This window comes from Opisthocomus hoazin, chromosome 8 (genome assembly GCF_030867145.1).
Source record: "Opisthocomus hoazin isolate bOpiHoa1 chromosome 8, bOpiHoa1.hap1, whole genome shotgun sequence".
NCBI classification, from domain to species: Eukaryota; Metazoa; Chordata; class Aves; order Opisthocomiformes; family Opisthocomidae; genus Opisthocomus; species Opisthocomus hoazin.
In genome coordinates, this window is record NC_134421.1 from 28,461,552 (window position 1) to 28,479,261 (window position 17,710).

Below are 17,710 nucleotides of genomic sequence, written 5' to 3' on the forward strand. Positions count from 1 at the left end.
TTTTTTTTTACCTGTAGCACCTCATACTGGAATTTCATCAACTGCCAAGAGCGAGCTGTAAAGCGGTAGTTCAGTAAATCACCTAAAATGTGGTTGTCCCTAAGTGTATGTAGCTATCCATAAATAAAAAGTCTAGGACACAATCACTGTCTCTAAAGGGCAAATCGCATGCTGAACTATGCCTGGCACGAAGAGTGCTGTTAGTGCAAAAAATCAGTCCTGGTTCTTTGCCTGACCCTAGCTGTATAAGAAGAAAAAAAAATGAGTTTCAAGTACAAACCTGTCCTGCCATCACTTCCAGCTCCTGGAGTAACAATAAGGAGTGCTATACAACTTCCCCTTCATGTGTGTCTTCTTAGCAGTAATGAGACTTGAATGAGTTCACTGCTTTTTCTTATTATAGTCAGTGCTACATTTGGTTTATCTTGTTTAGCTTTACTAGAGCAATATCTCATAAAGTAAATTATTTTGTATCACAATGAGTATATCTTACTATTCTCATTTCCAGGAAAGACTTGCCGAAGAAATTGAGAAACTGAGATCTGAACTGGATCAAATGAAATTGAGGGCTGGTTCTTTAATCGAACCCACATTATCAAGGTAATATTTAATGAAAAAAGTTTCCTCACTTTGAGTTGAAATAGAATGTAAGTGTCAAGCCTTTACAATAGAGATGTGTTCAGACCATGCACAAAAATATCATGTATTTCTTTAAAAATCTAAAATCTGTGTAATGATTATTACTGTTGCTTTTCACTTTTTTTCATAGGTATATTGGGACTTATTGCAATAAGTATATACTGAAATACTACTGAGATTAAGGGAAGTCTTTTAAATTATGGAATGTTTCAAAAGTATGTCCAAATAGCCTTTTTTTTTTTCCCAGGAGAGCTTAATAATAAAGTTGAAACCATGGTCTTTAAAGCTGAAATTAATTGGCATATTTATCATCATACTTATTTATTCTATAAATTGCATCTAATAATTATTTTTTTATTGCCAAGAAATAAGTCAGCTTTGCTGAGTGTGTGAGATAAGACCACAGATCTTCAGCTAAAGATGAAGGCAGTATTCAGAAAGATCTGACAATATCCTAACAGGACATTAAACATTGTGCCTTTTTTTTGGAGAAAAGCAATATGGGAACAATAGTGAGACAGATACCGTAGAAATAGCTACTAAAAGCTGGAATGAATTTATAAGTACTTGCCTAAAAGTATCCTTCAAAATAGAATTGTTACTTTATTGGTAATTGTGTGCTATGTCCTGTTTTCACTACAAGCAATGTGTTAAGTTTTAAAACCTGCCAGCCAAAGCTCAAGGACCAAGACTAAATTCAGAGCACTGTAAACCTCTGAAGTTATTCTTGTTAGATGTTCTTTTTGCTTGCATCAGGTATCATCTGCCCATTGTTTCCTCAGACATCTTGCTCAGTACCTGGACATGGTTTCGCCCTTGACGCTATATTATCTCTTGGAATAATATTTTCTGTACATGGAGAAGTGTAAATCACCTAAATTCCAAATCACTGAAATTCAGAATGTGACGCTTGTAACTGTTCAAATTTTTGTTCCTTTGGGAGTGTGATTACAGGCACACATAACACTTTTTGAGAGTGCTTGCGAGAACGCAGACTATTGAACTGCTGCAACAAACAGCAGAGATGTTTTTGGAGCAGCCATCCTTGGTGAACAGCAGCCTTTCTTGCTGGGTAAATGAGTGTCATTATCTTGTGCTCTGTAAATAGGAGTCTGATTAGCCCTTGTCAAAGAGCTGTTTGAACTTGCTAAACTGTCTAAATGTCTTAGGAATTCAGCAGGTTCCCCCAAAACAGTGTACTTGCCCTTCCATGACCTTACTGTGCAAAGCTACCAGCCCTCTCAGGAACAGGGAGGTATCAGCATTAAATACTTACTGTTCTAAGCACATAATCAGTTCTGTATTTGCAGGAGTTCTTGCAGCAGAAGAATATTGAAGCTGGTCAGCAGATAGGTATTTGCTGCCAGAGACTGGAACCTGGGCTGTTTCTTTTTTCCTGCCAACTTGCTGCACAAGTACCATGTATTATCAATTCTCAAAGTTCTGTTACAGCAAATATGGTACAAACACAGAAAATAAAGAACAGTCACTGCCCTAAATGGTTTACTATATAACAGATGAGATACATACAAATTAAACACATAAAACCCCCAGAGATTATTGTCTGCTGCTGTAGATGAAGGCCTTAGGACATTTGTAGGCCAACTGTTGTCAAGTTTTCTTATTGGTATAATGAAAACAGTGCATTTTAGAGAATTTTTTAAAAGGTAAGAATCATATTTTTTCTAATATTATGGAAGTTCCTGCAAAGAATGATGGGAAGTGTAAGAGAAGATAAACTGGCGGTTGTTCAGAAAAGGACATTTATGACAGCAGTAGGAGCTCTGATGTATGCTCTACCCAAAACAGAAATTCTAAAGCATTATTCAGTATCTGTGACATTTTTATGTATGTGATATGATTACTGTGGCACATACATTTCAGGAATTCTGGTACCTCTTTTTTTTTAATTTATTTTCTTACAGTATTTTTTTTTTATAAAACTAACTGTATTAGTGCTTGAAATACTTCAATTATTATTTATGTCACAGTACTTATATTTCTTATATTTCTTCATACCACTCTGTCAAAGTAACTTGTAATAGTAGAGGCTTTTGTGTTTATTATGATGTTTTCATATTTCCTATTTATCAATATACAGGCATCAGTTACAATATATTTCTCTTTTACTTTATTAAAGTGATACTTGAAATTTTAGACCAATGCTTCAGTCTTCCAAGTATGTGTATGTTTTAATTCAAATTAAGTTCTTCTCAAGGAAAACTGAATCTCTATGTTTAGAAAAAGACACGTGAACTAGAGCTCAGAAAAACAGTCACGCTTATAGCCTGCAGTTTTCAACATAAATATACATGGTTTTCTGAATTATTTCCTTCAATTTGGAAAGCAGACATTCTCTTACTTACCTTTTTACGTCTAGGATTAAAGCCATCATTTTCTTGAACAGCATTCTTTGCAGAGAGGCATTTAAGAATGAAACTTATTCCTGTTCTGTTTCCAATAACTCAAGATTAACATTGCTGTGAACCCTATGAGTTGTCTGTTGGTGATTGTAAGCATTTTTCCCAAGTTTAAAAAAAAAAAAAAAAGTAAGTATGTACTACATTAAACTCTCATTGTATGCTCTTAGACATAGTGGAATGTCAAACAGTTTTAGGCATCGCTATAAAGAAATACATATTTAGTTGTCTTATTAGTATGGTATTTTTTACATTTCATTTTTTTACTATAATCATCTTATTTATATATTTTTATGTGGAGTTTCCTTATGTGTTAAGAAATAGAAATTGTTCAGGTCTCCACTGCTGTGGCCGAATGCTCAGATGGTGCGTGGAGCCTTTGCTCTTCTGACTCTGCTGCACAGCGCGTGGGCAGGATGCTTCTGTTGCACCGTGCAAGGAACTTTTACTGCTGCTGTTTGACCAAGGACAGAAAGGCCAGGGAACACCATGTGCAGCCAAGAAAAGATATGCTGAAGCCGTCATGTATATGCCTCTCCACAATGTCCCAAGGCTTACCAGGACTACAGGAAAAAGCGGGGGTTAAAATTCTCAGGAGCATCATCAAATAAACATGAATCTTTCATAACAGATGTTAAATGTCGCAAGGCAGTTCACTAATATTTTCATAATGCGGAGCACAGACTTACAGTGGGACAGTGTTATAGATATCCTCATTCGTAAACGTGGTAACATGCTTACAGTAACCTCAGGCATATTTATTCGGGAAAGTAATGGAAGAAAAAAAACATACAGGATAGTACATTCAGCACCCAGTTCTGTTAATTATCTTGTTCTGAAATCTGCTAGTTTTTTCATGCTGTAGTTTTGGACAAGGAGTCCAAGTCCTTCATTCTGAAAAATCAAAGGTTTTATTAATTTGTTTTCTTCCTTAATTTTCTCATAATATGATTTCAAGTTTTCACTTTTAAATTATGTTTTGTGCCATGTTTTTTTGTCATTTATTCTGATACATAATAATTTGTTTGTTTAAAAAAGTGTATCTGTGTTTCTAGACTGAAGATCATTGAGTTGTTGCTGTTACTGCTATTACTCTCACTCTACTTCTGTGGCTCTGTTTATAGGCCTCACCTTGACACATCAGCAGAGCTGAGGTACTCTGTGGGCTCACTGGTTGATAGCCAATCTGACTATCGGTCAACTAAAGTGATAAGGCGACCTAGAAGAGGCCGGATGGGCATACGCAGAGATGAACCAAAGGTTAATCCCCAATTTCTTCTCATATATTACCTGATAAGAGAATTTATTTCATGCTCTTAAGCTTACAGTTTGTGTATTTCCAGGAAAACACCCAACAACAACAAAAAAAGCAGCGACACACACACAAAAAAAATTAAACGAAAATCCCAAATAGCATGGTATTTTCTATACATACTCAGACAGGAGTACTGTTATACTAAAATGAAGGCAGAAAAGGATGAAGTTCAGACATCAAAGTTCAAGCATACTTGACTGTCTGTCTTTTCCGGGTATATTTTTTTTGCAAATTTTCCTGATAGCTAATTTTACACGACATTAGAAATTATGTGAAAATACTTTACACGATCTGCTGTAATACTTGTAAGTATAAACGGTGAATTAAATGTTGAATAAGTATTCTTAAATGTGAGTTGCTTTCCTTTCCCATTTTATAGAAGTTCAGCTGTGCAGTCATTTCCCATAGAATAAGCCATTTATGTACTAATTCCTGCTCAGGTAAAATCCCTTGGAGATCACGAGTGGAACAGGACTCAACAGATTGGCGTTTTGAGCAGCCATCCGTTTGAAAGTGACACTGAAATGTCTGACATCGATGATGATGATAGAGAAACACTTTTCAGCTCCATGGACCTCCTGTCACCAAGTGGCCATTCCGATGCCCAGACTCTGGCCATGATGCTTCAGGAGCAGCTAGATGCAATCAATAAAGAAATCAGGTATGTAGCCTGAAAGAGCTGTGATGCACTGATGATTACAGCTTTCAGCTTTCTTTAGTGCATGAGTTGAGGTACTGTTCACTTGTATGTTTAAACAACTGATAATGTGTCCCCTTTTCATATGAGAGTATGGATTGTGTGAAGATAGCAATGGCATCTTCATTTCCTAACCATAGAAATTTCTTTCAAAAAATGTTCCAAGTGAAGAACCACTGGCCAATTCAAGAGAAATACATTAGAAAAGGCTAACACAGGACAAATTTGACAGATTCATGGTCCTCTTTTCAAGGTCTTTTTCACTGTTCTGCATGACTTCTCTTACTCACTAATGACCTCCTGCTGCCCAAGCCACTATCAGCAGTCCGGGCTAACAGGGGAGGTCCCAAACAACTGGAGGATCGCCAGTGTGACACCCATCTATAAGAAGGCCCGGAAGGAGGATCTGGGGAGCTACAGGCCTGTCAGCCTGACCTCGGGGACTCATCCTGGGTGCGCTCACCAGACACATGAAGGACAATCAGGCGTTCAGGCCCAGTCAGCATGGGTTCATAAAAGGCAGGTCCTGCTTGACCAACCTGATCTTCTATGACCAGGTGACCTGCCTAGTGGATGAGGGGAAGGCTGTGGATGTCATCTACCTGGACTTTAGTAAGATCTTTGACACTGTTCCCCACAGCATCCTTCTGGAGAAATTAGCCGCTCATGGCTTGGATGGGTGTACTCTTTGCTGGATAAAGAACTGGCTGAATGGCCGAGCGCAGAGAGTGGTGGTGAATGGAATTAAATCCAGCTGGCAGCCGGTTACGAGTGGTGTTCCCCAGGGCTCAGTGTTGTGCCCCATCTTGTTTAACATCTTTATCAATGATCTGGATGAGGGGATGGAGTGCTGCCTCAGTAAGTTAACAGATGACACCATGTTGGGGAGGAGTGTTGATCTGCTTGAGGGTAGGAAGGCCCTGCAGAGGGAGCTGGACTGATGGGCTGAGGCCAACTGTATGAGGCTCAACAAGGCCAAATGCCGGGTCCTACACTTGGATCACAACAACCCCATGCAAGGCTACAGGCTTGGGGAGGGGTGGCTGGAAAGCTGCCCAGTGGAAAGGGACCTTGGGGGTGCTCATTGACAGCCAGCTGAACATGAGCCAGCAGTGTGGCCAGGTGGCCAAGAAGGCCAATGGCATCCTGGCTGGTATCAGGAATAGTGTGGCCAGCAGAAGTAGGGAAGTGATCGTGCCTCTGTACTTGGCACTGTTGAGGCCGCACCTCGAGTACTGTGTTCAGTTTTGGGCCCCTCACTACAAAAGGACATTGAGTTGCTGGAGCATGTCCAGAGAAGGTCAACAAGGCTGGTGAGTGGTCTAGAGAACAAGTTTTACGAGGAACAGCTGAAGGAACTGGGTCTGTTTAGTCTGGAGAAGGGGAGGCTGAGGGGAGACCATATCGCTCTCTACGACTACCTGAAAGGAGAGATTGTGGTTAGGCGGGTGTTGGTCTCTTCTCCCAAGTAACTAGCAATAGGATGAGAGGCAATGGCCTCAAGTTGCATCAGGGGAAGTTTAGATTGGATATTAGGAAAAATTTCTTTACTGAAAGAGTGGTCAGACATTGGGACAGGCTGCCCAGGGAATTAGTGGAGTCACCATCCCTGGAAGCTTTTCAAAAACATGTAGATGTGGCATTTCAGGTCATGGTTCAGTAGGCATGTTGGTGTTGGGTTGCCAGTAGACTTGATGGTCTTAGAGGTCTTTCCCAACCTTAATGGTTCTGTGATTCCCCTATCAAAAATGTTTTTTTTCAGTGCTCTTCTTTCTTTCTCTTGATAATTATTCCCATGTTACATCTCATATATGCCACGTTTTCTAAGATATGGTTTTGATTTTCTATGGAGGCATAGAATGTGATTTCTCATGCTCCAAGTTGAGTTTTAGTGCTTCGAAATAGGTGTTGACTCTGTGCAAAGTTAATGGAGTGGTGGAGAATCCAATGACGTATTTTAATTAGGTGAGTTTTATAAGCAAAATGTTATTTTAGCCTTAAAGCATTCTTAGTTTTTCAGAAAGGGTTACTTTTAATAACTTGGTGTATGAAAAACATCCTCTCATTAGTGACTGTTTCTCTAGAAGGAGATGAAGGCGATTACTAAATGTATTAGTGACTTTACTGTAGTACTATAGACAGAAAGACTGTGGTTAGAAATACAGTCAAAACCAGATTACCTTTTGACAAATCTCAGTCATTCTCTGAGCAAGGTAACTTTCAAGAGAGAACTCTATTGGAATATATTGAATTTGAATTACATTTCTGTTCATGGAGGAGACTTTTTGTTATAGATCTACAGCTTTGCATTTTTGCTAGTCCCGGAATTTCTTCACTCAGATAGGATTACTTTGCAATTTTCTGCTAATCTCTTATTACACCTGTCAAGATAGAGAGTCAAAGAGCAATTTTGTTGTTGGGAAGGTAAATCTCCTTAAAACAGTGTATCTAAAAGAGAGAACCTTATCTGTATTTTCTGTTACTACAAATAGGTCAGCACTGTGACCAATTCAGGAAGCTGTAGATGCAACAAATGTATTTGTTTTTAAAAATACCCACATTTTGACAATTTATCAGGTAGTTATGTAATAGAGCAAAAGGTTTTCACAAGAAATTGTACCTGCAGATGACATAGTGGGATATTATTTGTGCCATCCTGAATCAGATCACTGTTTTATTTAATGAAGGATCTTGACTTAGGTGCCTAAGTACTGTTTTATCTCAAAAAGGAAGCAAGGGTTCACATTGTATGTAGCCATTTTTACTGGAGGTCCACTGAGACTAGTTTATTTGCCCTACTGCTAAGCTTATACCAAAGTATAGGCTTGCATTATCATCACCATCATTATTAAAGAACCAGCTAACTAATTTTGTATTTTTTTTTTTAAACGCTTCAGGACAAATCATTCGACAAGGATGGTCTTATCAACTGTACTGCATTTCACATTTTCATGGTTTATTTCTTTTTTTCTTGACAAACACTAAGAGGGTTTGTCAAATGATTGGAGATATCAAAAGAGATTAAAAATGTAATTTGCATTGGATTTATTATACAAGATGATTCAGAATTTAGATTACTAAAATGAAAAAGAGTGTTACAATTCCCTTTCAAAACATTATTTGCCTTTGGGTTTCTGCCATGCCTTATTTCAGAAAGAACTGTAGACATTTTGTAGAAATTTTGACATGTATGTTAAGGAAGAAGATTTATCACAGCACAGGAATTTATAGGTTTCTGTTTTCAATGTATTATGGTTTCATTTATTCTACTTGCTTCATTTCACTCAGAAAAGCCTGGCTTCTGCTGCAATCACAATTAAAAACCAAAACCAAAGAACCCAGTGGAAGCACCCTATTGAGGCTGTATATGTTTAAGAAGCTGATGTTTGTTGTTAACAAGAGAGCTATTTTAATGAAATACACTTAAAGCCTCAATGTTTTAGAAACAACTGTCATTTTTTCATCAATGTGTAGGGATGAAACAGACAAATTGTTTTGCATGTTCACGTGTTCTCTTGTTTTATTAGTAAGGATTATTTTAGGAATTCCCTTCTTAAAGGCCAAATTTCATTAGACATTTGTGTTGGTGCTTTAGCAACAGAAAATCAGACGAAGCCATCTTAAGAGTGGAATTAGTTTCCTGTGGTGAATTGGATTGTTAACCCCGCCTCCCCTATGCTGTCTTCTTTGCAAAGGAACCGGTCTTTTGAAATGTCATATGTCACGTCTTGTTGTTGGGCAGATTCTTCAAACAGTTTTTGAGGATGGAGGAATTAAGACAAAAAAAATTTATAATTCTGGTGATTAAAAAGATCATCTTCAATATTATTTTGGGGTTAATGTATGCTATTGATGTTTGCTTTCTTTTTCTTTTGAATCTCATTTGAAAGGAAACAATTTTTAGTTTTGCTTTTGGGGTATGCAGGGACAAATACAACCACGTTCTTTTATTTAATAAGGTTAATCCAAGAAGAGAAAGAGTCGACTGAACTGCGTGCTGAAGAGATAGAGAACAGAGTGGCCAGCGTGAGTCTGGAAGGCTTAAATCTGGCCAGAGTCCACCAAGGAACATCCATTACTGGCTCGGTGACGGCATCATCACTTGCAAGCTCATCTCCTCCCAGTGGACACTCAACTCCTAAACTCACCCCTCGTAGTCCAGCCAGGGAGATGGACAGAATGGGGGTTATGACACTGGTAAGAAACTTTGTGATGCCAATTTTAGGTGTGATATTTCTAGGATGAAATACTTCATCTTTTCTCTGTATGAATGGCTTATGTCTCTAATTCTTTATTCACCTCTTCATGATACAAGGGGATGGAAAATTCCCTGGAATATGGATGTTTGGGTGGGTTTGGGTTTTGTTATTGTGGTTTTGAGCATTGCATGGTTCACCAGGAACACAATGATGTGAGGATCAAAGGCCTTCAGCACACAGGCAGTGGAATTAATAACAGACAGAACTGATTGTTGGAATTAATCTAATCAATTTATATGTAGAAGATGTTTGCTAATGAAAAGATCTGAAGTAGTACAGTTATTACACAGTAGTCTGTGGGACTATTGCTGAGTTTAAACTTCCAAAAAATGTCTAGAAGACATTAAAACCTTCTCCTACTTCACATATATGATCACTTGGATATACTTCTATATTTGATATACTCTTTTATACTTGCAGCGTTTTGTATGTATTCTTCACAACAGTATATCAAGCACTTGAAATAAGTGTGTTGTTTTCTAGTAATTCATTTAACTGATATATTTCAACGCTGCAAGCAGCACACATGAATAGATATCAAGCCATCAAATTATCATGCAAGGCACTTCTAACATTACTGTACCTTTGAAGAGATATTCTGAAATGTCTGGTTTGATTTGATAAGGTATTTCAGAAAAATTTAATTTTGGTCCTAGATAAAAAGAGATGATGCAACAGTGAAGTAAGTGAAGGTAGTACGTGTCGACATATTGAAGATGTACAACTCTGATACTGATAAGCGTGCAGACACAGGGCACAGTGTTCAGTGTGGGCTACAAACCAGTTTGGAGCCTGGGTGAATTCATCCCTTTAAGCACTAGGAGAGGATCAAAGCAGCTCACTCTGCTGATCTCTACATACAGTGAGGAGAATAGGATGTGTGTAACCCCATGTTTTATTTGCTGTCTCTCTGATAATCTGAATGTCACCAATACTTGCTTGTGGTCCATTCCTGGGAAGCAGCAGCACTGGTTCCCTGTGGAGCCTCTTAGCAGAGGGGAAATGAGCTTTCATCTCAATCAGAAGGCAGAAATTAACTCTCCTAGCTGAGAAGATTGCTAAGAACAGTTGGCAGTGGAGCCTGACTGTTCATTCTACTCATTTGGGAGTAGGGACTTTTGTCTACCATCATCTGGGTGAGTAGTCCCTTTTCCTGGGAACTGACAACTACTTGTATCCACCTTTACCCCTCCCAGTGTAGGATGGTGTTTGCTGCCTTCTTGGGAACTAAAGACAGCAGAGAGGAGGTCAGGGCTGGCAATTGTGGCAGACTGTGGAACTGATTCTTTTCTGTCCCCTGTTCCCACTGCTGAACAGCAGAACTTAAAATGTTGGTGACACAGACCACTGTGGAGGAGGTGGGTGTGCAGGCTGCCACAGTGCCACCCACGTCACCAAAGCAGCGCCTTCCTGAATATGCAATTTAGCTCCATTTTACCAACTGTTTATCCTAAGAAATCTGGCTACAAATGAATGGCAATGGTTAAGTTGACCTTCCAGCAGACATCTGTACTGTCCACTTGCCTGACTGGGACACGGTAGCTTTGGGTCTGTAGGCACATCAGCTTCAAATACAAAATGACAGCATAGCCTCTGTACTTCCGGTTGGCATGGCCTCACTGGCATCCAGCTCTAGCTATGCTAGAGCTCAGATGGATAAGTCTGTATGAGTTGTAGCTGAACTCTTGACACGTCATAAGATGTAGAAGTAGCCCTGTACTGCATGCTCAGCAGCACAGCCCACAGCTTTGCTCACCCTCATCAACCATTTCGGGGCACGTCTGCCCTGCACTGTTTCAGCAGGAGTTCCGTGTTGAGTATCTCCTTCTCCTTACTGGCTGGAGCCAGACACAACAGGCTATCAGAATTCCTCGAAGTGGAAACTTTGATTTGGGAAACGCTCTGTAGAGGTCTGGTCCCCAATGCCCAAACTGCCAAATGACCCTGTAGGGGTTGTCTGGAGGAGCAGTATGGGGTGAGTTTCCACGGGCCAGGTCTTTGTGGTTAATAAATTCTACAGAGTATCTTCAGCTTTCTTTGAATGAGAGAGACACCTGCCAAAAATACAAATGAAAAAGGGGTTGAACATAATACATTCTAGCAGCCTTCTACTGCCAAATAATGCTGCAGTACAGAAGAGGGGTGGATTTGTGTCCAGTGACTGAAAATGCCAGTCACATTAATACGAGACAACTGGAGAGAAAGACTCCTTTTTCAGACATGGTATTTGTTGATGATATTTTGTGTTTAAACTTGGTATGCACCAATACATTTGTAATATTAGATAAAACTGAAAAAGAAAATATAATCTCTGTGTTGGGGATGGTGGAAGGATTTATAGGAAAACACAAAAAATAAGAAGTGCTACTGTAAGCTTGCAATGTCCTATTCTTTGCTAAGCTTATGAAAATAAAGGTGGTTGTAACTTTAGAAAAAACAGCTGCTTTCCCAGAATGGGATATTTGTCAGGGGTTATCTTATGTTATGACACCAAGTGTATAACTAATATATGGTATGGATAGTGTTAAATTAATGAAATCTCCACTTCCCACTTCTCAATGTGATAACAAATGTGTGGCATTTTGTTGTGTTCAGATAAGATTTATTAATCATTCTTTTTTTGTTGTTGTTCCTTTTGTTACCAATCTAAGCCAAGTGACCTAAGGAAACATCGGAGAAAGGTATGGTACTGGGTGGATTTTTTTAAGTTTCGGAGACTGCATTTATATTCCTATACTATTTAGATAACCAGGTTCCTTGCCAGTCACTGCATTCTCTCTACTCAGTTTTGTTTGATTCCTGAACATAATAATTCTAATCCTACCTGGAAAGGCTTTCAGGGGTCACAGCTAAGCCATAGAATCAAGGCCCACCAGTGATACCTTGGAGTAGTAGCCTCTACAGCACAAACTTAAAGGAACACAGTTAAAACCAAAGTGTGGACACAAAAGAATTACCTTCAAATGTATTTTGGCCATTCTTCCTGGAGGAACCAAAGTCAGATTATTTTAAATCTTCTGGAGCAATATAAAGTTCTTTACAGAATTGGTACTGAATATGGGATTTATCTTTACATGAGAGGATATTTAAGATAAATCATTATATGCTGTGGTAAAACTCCTTTTTGTTCATGCTTATTTTCAAGCGTTCTGACCATTTTGTTAACAAGCTATGGAGAGAGTGGTCCTGTTTACATCTGTATTTATTTAGTCCCTTACAGCCCTGAGAAACTTTGTTTATTTGGATAATCCTGTTTAATGTAAGAGACCCACTCATGTGTAAGGTTATTTTCATGTTCAGAGCTTTACTAGATAAACCTGTTTGGCATAAAAGGAATGGATTGTGTTAACAAACAAGGAGGGACTGGTGGAGGATGTGAAGGTTGGAGGTAGACTCGGCTGCAGTGACCATGAAATGGTCGAGTTCAGGATCCTGCGTGGAGGAAGCAGGGCAATAAGCAGGATCAAAACCCTGGACCTCAGGAGGGCTGACTTTGCCCTCTTCAAGGAGCTACTGGGAGGAATCCCGTGGGCCAGGGCTCTCGAAGGCACGGGGGTCCATGAGTGCTGGTCGCTCTTTAAACAACACTTCTTCCATGCACAGGAGCAATGCATCCCCCTGAGAAAGAAATTTAGCAAAGGAGGCAGGAGACCTGCATGGTTAAACAAGGAGCTTCTAGCGGAGATCAGGCAGAAGAGAAAGGTCCATGGAATGTGGAAAGAGGGACAGGCCACTTGGGAAGAGTACAGAAACGTAGTGAGAGCATGCAGGGATGCGACGAGGAAGGCCAAGGCTCACCTGGAATTGAAGCTGGCAAGGGATGTCAAAAACAAGAAGAAGGGCTTCTTCAACTACATCAGCAGCAAAAGGAAGGCTAGGGACAACGTGGGGCCGCTGCTGAATGAGGCAGGTGTCCTGGTGATGGAGGATGCGGAGAACGCAGAGCTACTGAATGCTTTCTTTGCTTCAGTCTTCAGTGCTAAGACTGGCCCTCAGGAATCCCAGGCCCCGGAGGTAAGAGAAGAAGCCTACAAAGAGGACGACTTTCCCTTGGTCGAGGAGGACTGTGTGAGGGATCGCTTAAGTGATCTGGATGTCCACAAATCCATGGGCCCCGATGGAATGCACCCACGAGTGCTGAGGGAGCTGGCGGATGTCATTGCTGAGCCACTCTCCATCATCTTTGAGAGGTCCTGGAGGACAGGAGAGGTGCCCGAGGACTGGAGAAAGGCCAATGTCACTCCAATCTTCAAAAAGGGCAAGAAGGAGGACCCAGGGAACTACAGGCCGGTCAGCCTCACCTCCATCCCGGGAAAGGTGATGGAGCAGCTTATCCTGGAGGCCATCATGAAGCAAGTGGAAGAAAAGAAGGTTATCAGGAGTAGTCAGCATGGATTCACCAAGGGGAAATCATGCCTGACCAATCTGATAGCTTTCTACGATGACATGACTGGCTGGGTAGACGAAGGGAGAGCCGTGGATGTTGTCTACCTTGACTTCAGCAAGGCTTTCGACACAGTCTCCCATGATATCCTCCTAGGGAAGCTGAGGAAGTGTGGGCTGGATGAGTGGTCGGTGAAGTGGATAGAGAACTGGCTGAATGGCAGAACTCAGAGGGTTGTCATCAGCGGCTCCGAGTCTAGTTGGAGGCTGGTAACAAGTGGTGTCCCCCAGGGGTCAGTACTGGGCCCAGTCTTGTTTAACTTCTTCATCAACCACCTGGATGAAGAGTTAGGATGTACCCTCAGCAAGTTTGCTGACGACACCAAACTTGGAGGTGTGGTAGATACACCAGAAGGCTGTGCTGCCATTCAGTGTGACCTGGATAGGCTGGAAAGCTGGGCAGAGAGGAACCTGATGAGGTTCAACAAAGGCAAATGCAGGGTCCTGCACCTGGGGAGGAACAACCTCATGCATCAGTACAGGCTTGGGGTGGACCTGCTGGAGAGCAGCTCTGCGGAGAGGGACGTGGGTGTCCTGGTGGACGACAGGTTAACCATGAGCCAGCAGTATGCCCTGGCTGCCAAGAAAGCCAATGGGATCCTGGGGTGCATCAAGAAGAGAGTGGCCAGCAGGACGAGGGAGGTTCTCCTTCCCCTCTACACTGCCCTGGTGAGGCCTCATCTGGAGTACGCTGTCCAGTTCTGGGCTCCCCAGTTCAAGAAAGATGAAGAGCTACTGGAGAGAGTCCAGTGGAGGGCTACGAGGATGGTGAGGGGACTGGAACATCTGCCTTACGAGGAGAGGTTGAGGGAACTGGGCTTGTTCAGCCTGAAGAAGAGAAGGCTGTGAGGGGACCTAATAAATGCTTATAAATATCTGAAGGGTGGGTGTCAGGAGGATGGGGCCAAGCTCTTTTCAGTGGTGCCCAGTGACAGGACAAGGGGCAATGGGCACAAACTGAGGCACAGGAAGTTCCGTCTGAACATGAGGAAGAACTTCTTCCCTCTGAGGGTGACGGAGCACTGGAACAGGCTGCCCAGGGAGGTTGTGGAGTCTCCTTCTCTGGAGATATTCAAGACCTGCCTGGACAAGGTCCTGTGCAGCTTGCTGTAGGTGACCCTGCTTCGGCAGGAGGGTTGGACTAGATGACCCACAGAGGTCCCTTCCAACCCCTACTATTCTGTGATTCTGTGATTTCTTCTCCAATCTCTTCTCTTTCAAATACATACTTTAAGGCGCCCTATTTAGGTGGTTGCTCTTTCTCAATAGTCTCTTTCAAACTAAGAATCCTTACAATTTGCTCAAAAAATTGCACTTGAATCCATACAGGCTTCAGTTCACTTGTCAAATTCATGCAGCATATGTTGAAACTTTCTTGAAAACCTAATCTGCTCTCATGGAGTCTCTCTCCCCCAGATTGCAGTAGTTGAAGAAGATGGGCGTGAAGATAAAGCCACAATCAAATGTGAAACTTCTCCTCCTCCAACACCCAGAGCTATCAGAATGACTCATACCCTTCCTTCTTCATACTACAATGATGCCAGAAGGTAAGGTATTTGTAACATGAATTGGTACTTCACCATTTACCACATATTATTATTTTCAAATCATCTTGTTGTTTAGCTATTCCACAATTACTTGATTTCTTCTTGTTTCTAAATCATTTAAGGAAGAAGATATGATTGTTTCACTTGTGGGATGGTTATTACTGAAGTATAACTAATTGTTTGCAGAACTGCTCGAAGAAAATAAAAAATTACCTGCAAATGCTCACTTTGTCTATTCAGTTTCTTTGTTATCATTTTGTAGTAGTTTGCCTGCTTCACTGGAGCCAGAAAGCATTGGTCTTGGCAGTGTCAATAGCAGCCAGGACTCCCTGCACAAAGCTCCCAAGAAGAAAGGAATCAAGTCTTCAATAGGACGTTTGTTTGGTAAAAAAGAGAAGGCTCGACTTGGACAGCTCAGTAAGGAATTAGTGGTAACAATCCAAGATCACCATTTCACAGTCATTTTTCCATTTTTAATTTTGCTTCTTTTGAGTTTTCAAATTTGCTTGTTTTTCTGTTTAGTCTGGCAGAACCTTCCAATTAAACTTCATTTCTATCAGCAATTATATGTCAGGAGTTTTCTGTGACTAAAACGCAAATGAAAATGGACTTCTGGCACAAACTAGTAGTGTCTTCCTCTTCACTGAACCCACTGCTTCAATATTCTCTTGAATTAGGGTAAAAGTGCTAACAGTGTATTCTCAAATAATAAGAAATAAAGAAGAGGTGAGAAAGTAGTAAGTAATAACCCACTGTAAGGGGTGTAACTATGTGATATGGAAGGTCCTTGCAAGTAAATGTAGCTGCTTTTCAGATTTCATTGTGTCAATGGATGTCTGTTAGTGCCTCTCATTGAATGTCCTCACTATACTCTCTCCACAACAATGCTCTGTTTTCTTCCCACTTCTTCTGCCTTATTCCCTTGCCAAGACCTCATTCTAATTAATTCCTAGTAAAATTTTTCCTCTGTGATATTCCATAGGATGTGTCTACAACACATGCAAAAAAACCCCAGTCATAGCATAATTATAGTGAACTACCTCAGGTAGCATAAGCAATGGAAGGCTAAGTGACAGTCTTCAGCAAACGCTCATAGCCTGCATGCCCAGATGGACAAATACATCCATAGTCTGTATGGCTAGGCTATCTGATTTAGCTAGGTTATGATAAGCTTATATACACATGCCAACACAAGGATCATATGGGTATAGATATGTCAATAAAATAGAAATACTAGCTCTTTCCTAGTCACAAAGATGCCACATAGTATGAATTTGTGAGGCACTAATTTTTTACTGCCATGGTGACCACATAACACCTGTAAAAGAATTTTAAGAGTTTGCAGTAACTGTAAATGCTTAATATGTAAGTCTGAAATTAAAAAACTAAATTCATGTTAAAACATGTCCTTATCACAACTAACAAATCGATCTCTAACATTGTACAGCATAAAATAAGGTAATATTAAGGTCAAAGTACCAGAGTAAAATGGAATAACTGAGCATTCTCCATTTCTACTCCAACATTTCTCTTCTCTGCCTGTGAGAACCTTATGTTCTTCGGAAAAAAAAGCCCACCTAATTTCTAATCACAATTTAAATTCCATTCTTTCTCACTGTGGGGAGAGTAAAACTGATTTATTCAATCTTTTATTATTTAATGTATTTCAGAATCTATTAAATGAGTTTCTCAAATACACCTGCAGGTCACCATCTGCATTGATGGAGAATTTTATAACTTTAAACTGTGTTATTAATTCACATTTACATTCCATAAAACCAGTTTTATTGATACTGATGGATCATGCATAATAGTCTGATTTCACAGTAACTCAGGAACATAGAGGACAAAGATGTAATAAATGTGTTGGTCTTTCCTGCAGTTCCTTACAGTGTGGAAAAAACATAAAATAACAACTTTAAAGATTATCTCAGGAGCAAAGTAATCTAGCAATAGATTAATTTATTGATAATACCTAGCAAGATTAAGAAGACATATGTATAATTGGATAAAGCCTATTTGTAATTCCCAACACTAGCTCATGAAATTGCAAAAATATATTAGTGAAGATTTACAATTAAATGAAATTTTTGTGGCTTCCATCCTTTAGCTCAACAGCAAAAATTACCATATAATGCACATTTTAATCAAGAAAACTAGGTTTACAAGCATGTATAAAATTAACAGTAGGACTGTTAAATGACCAAAAGACAGGAGGAAAATATTTTCAGGAATTAAAATAACATTGAACAACTGCATTAGAGTAGTTTTTTTTCATCTTAGTTTTTAAGATACCAAAAGAAAAAAAAAAAGAGTGGCAGTTTCCATTCAATGACAGTACTTTAAAGACAAAATAAAATTTAACAAATAGCAATCATGCTAATACTTGA

General features: G+C 40.0%; 1 protein-coding gene across 6 annotated transcripts in view; it reads left to right on the top strand.

Annotated features, from left to right (window-relative positions):
* The window catches only part of PPFIA2 (PPFI scaffold protein A2), a 357,310-nt gene that overhangs the window by 298,052 nt on the left and 41,548 nt on the right, over positions 1-17,710 (top strand). For all 6 annotated transcript variants that reach the window (XM_075429542.1, XM_075429536.1, XM_075429538.1 and 3 more), the window contains 7 exons: positions 509-600; positions 4,184-4,319; positions 4,815-5,035; positions 9,031-9,268; positions 11,982-12,011; positions 15,190-15,320; positions 15,583-15,737. In XM_075429542.1, the coding sequence (XP_075285657.1) occupies positions 509-600; positions 4,184-4,319; positions 4,815-5,035; positions 9,031-9,268; positions 11,982-12,011; positions 15,190-15,320; positions 15,583-15,737 (1,003 nt within the window). The remainder of the gene's footprint in view (positions 1-508; positions 601-4,183; positions 4,320-4,814; positions 5,036-9,030; positions 9,269-11,981; positions 12,012-15,189; positions 15,321-15,582; positions 15,738-17,710) is intronic.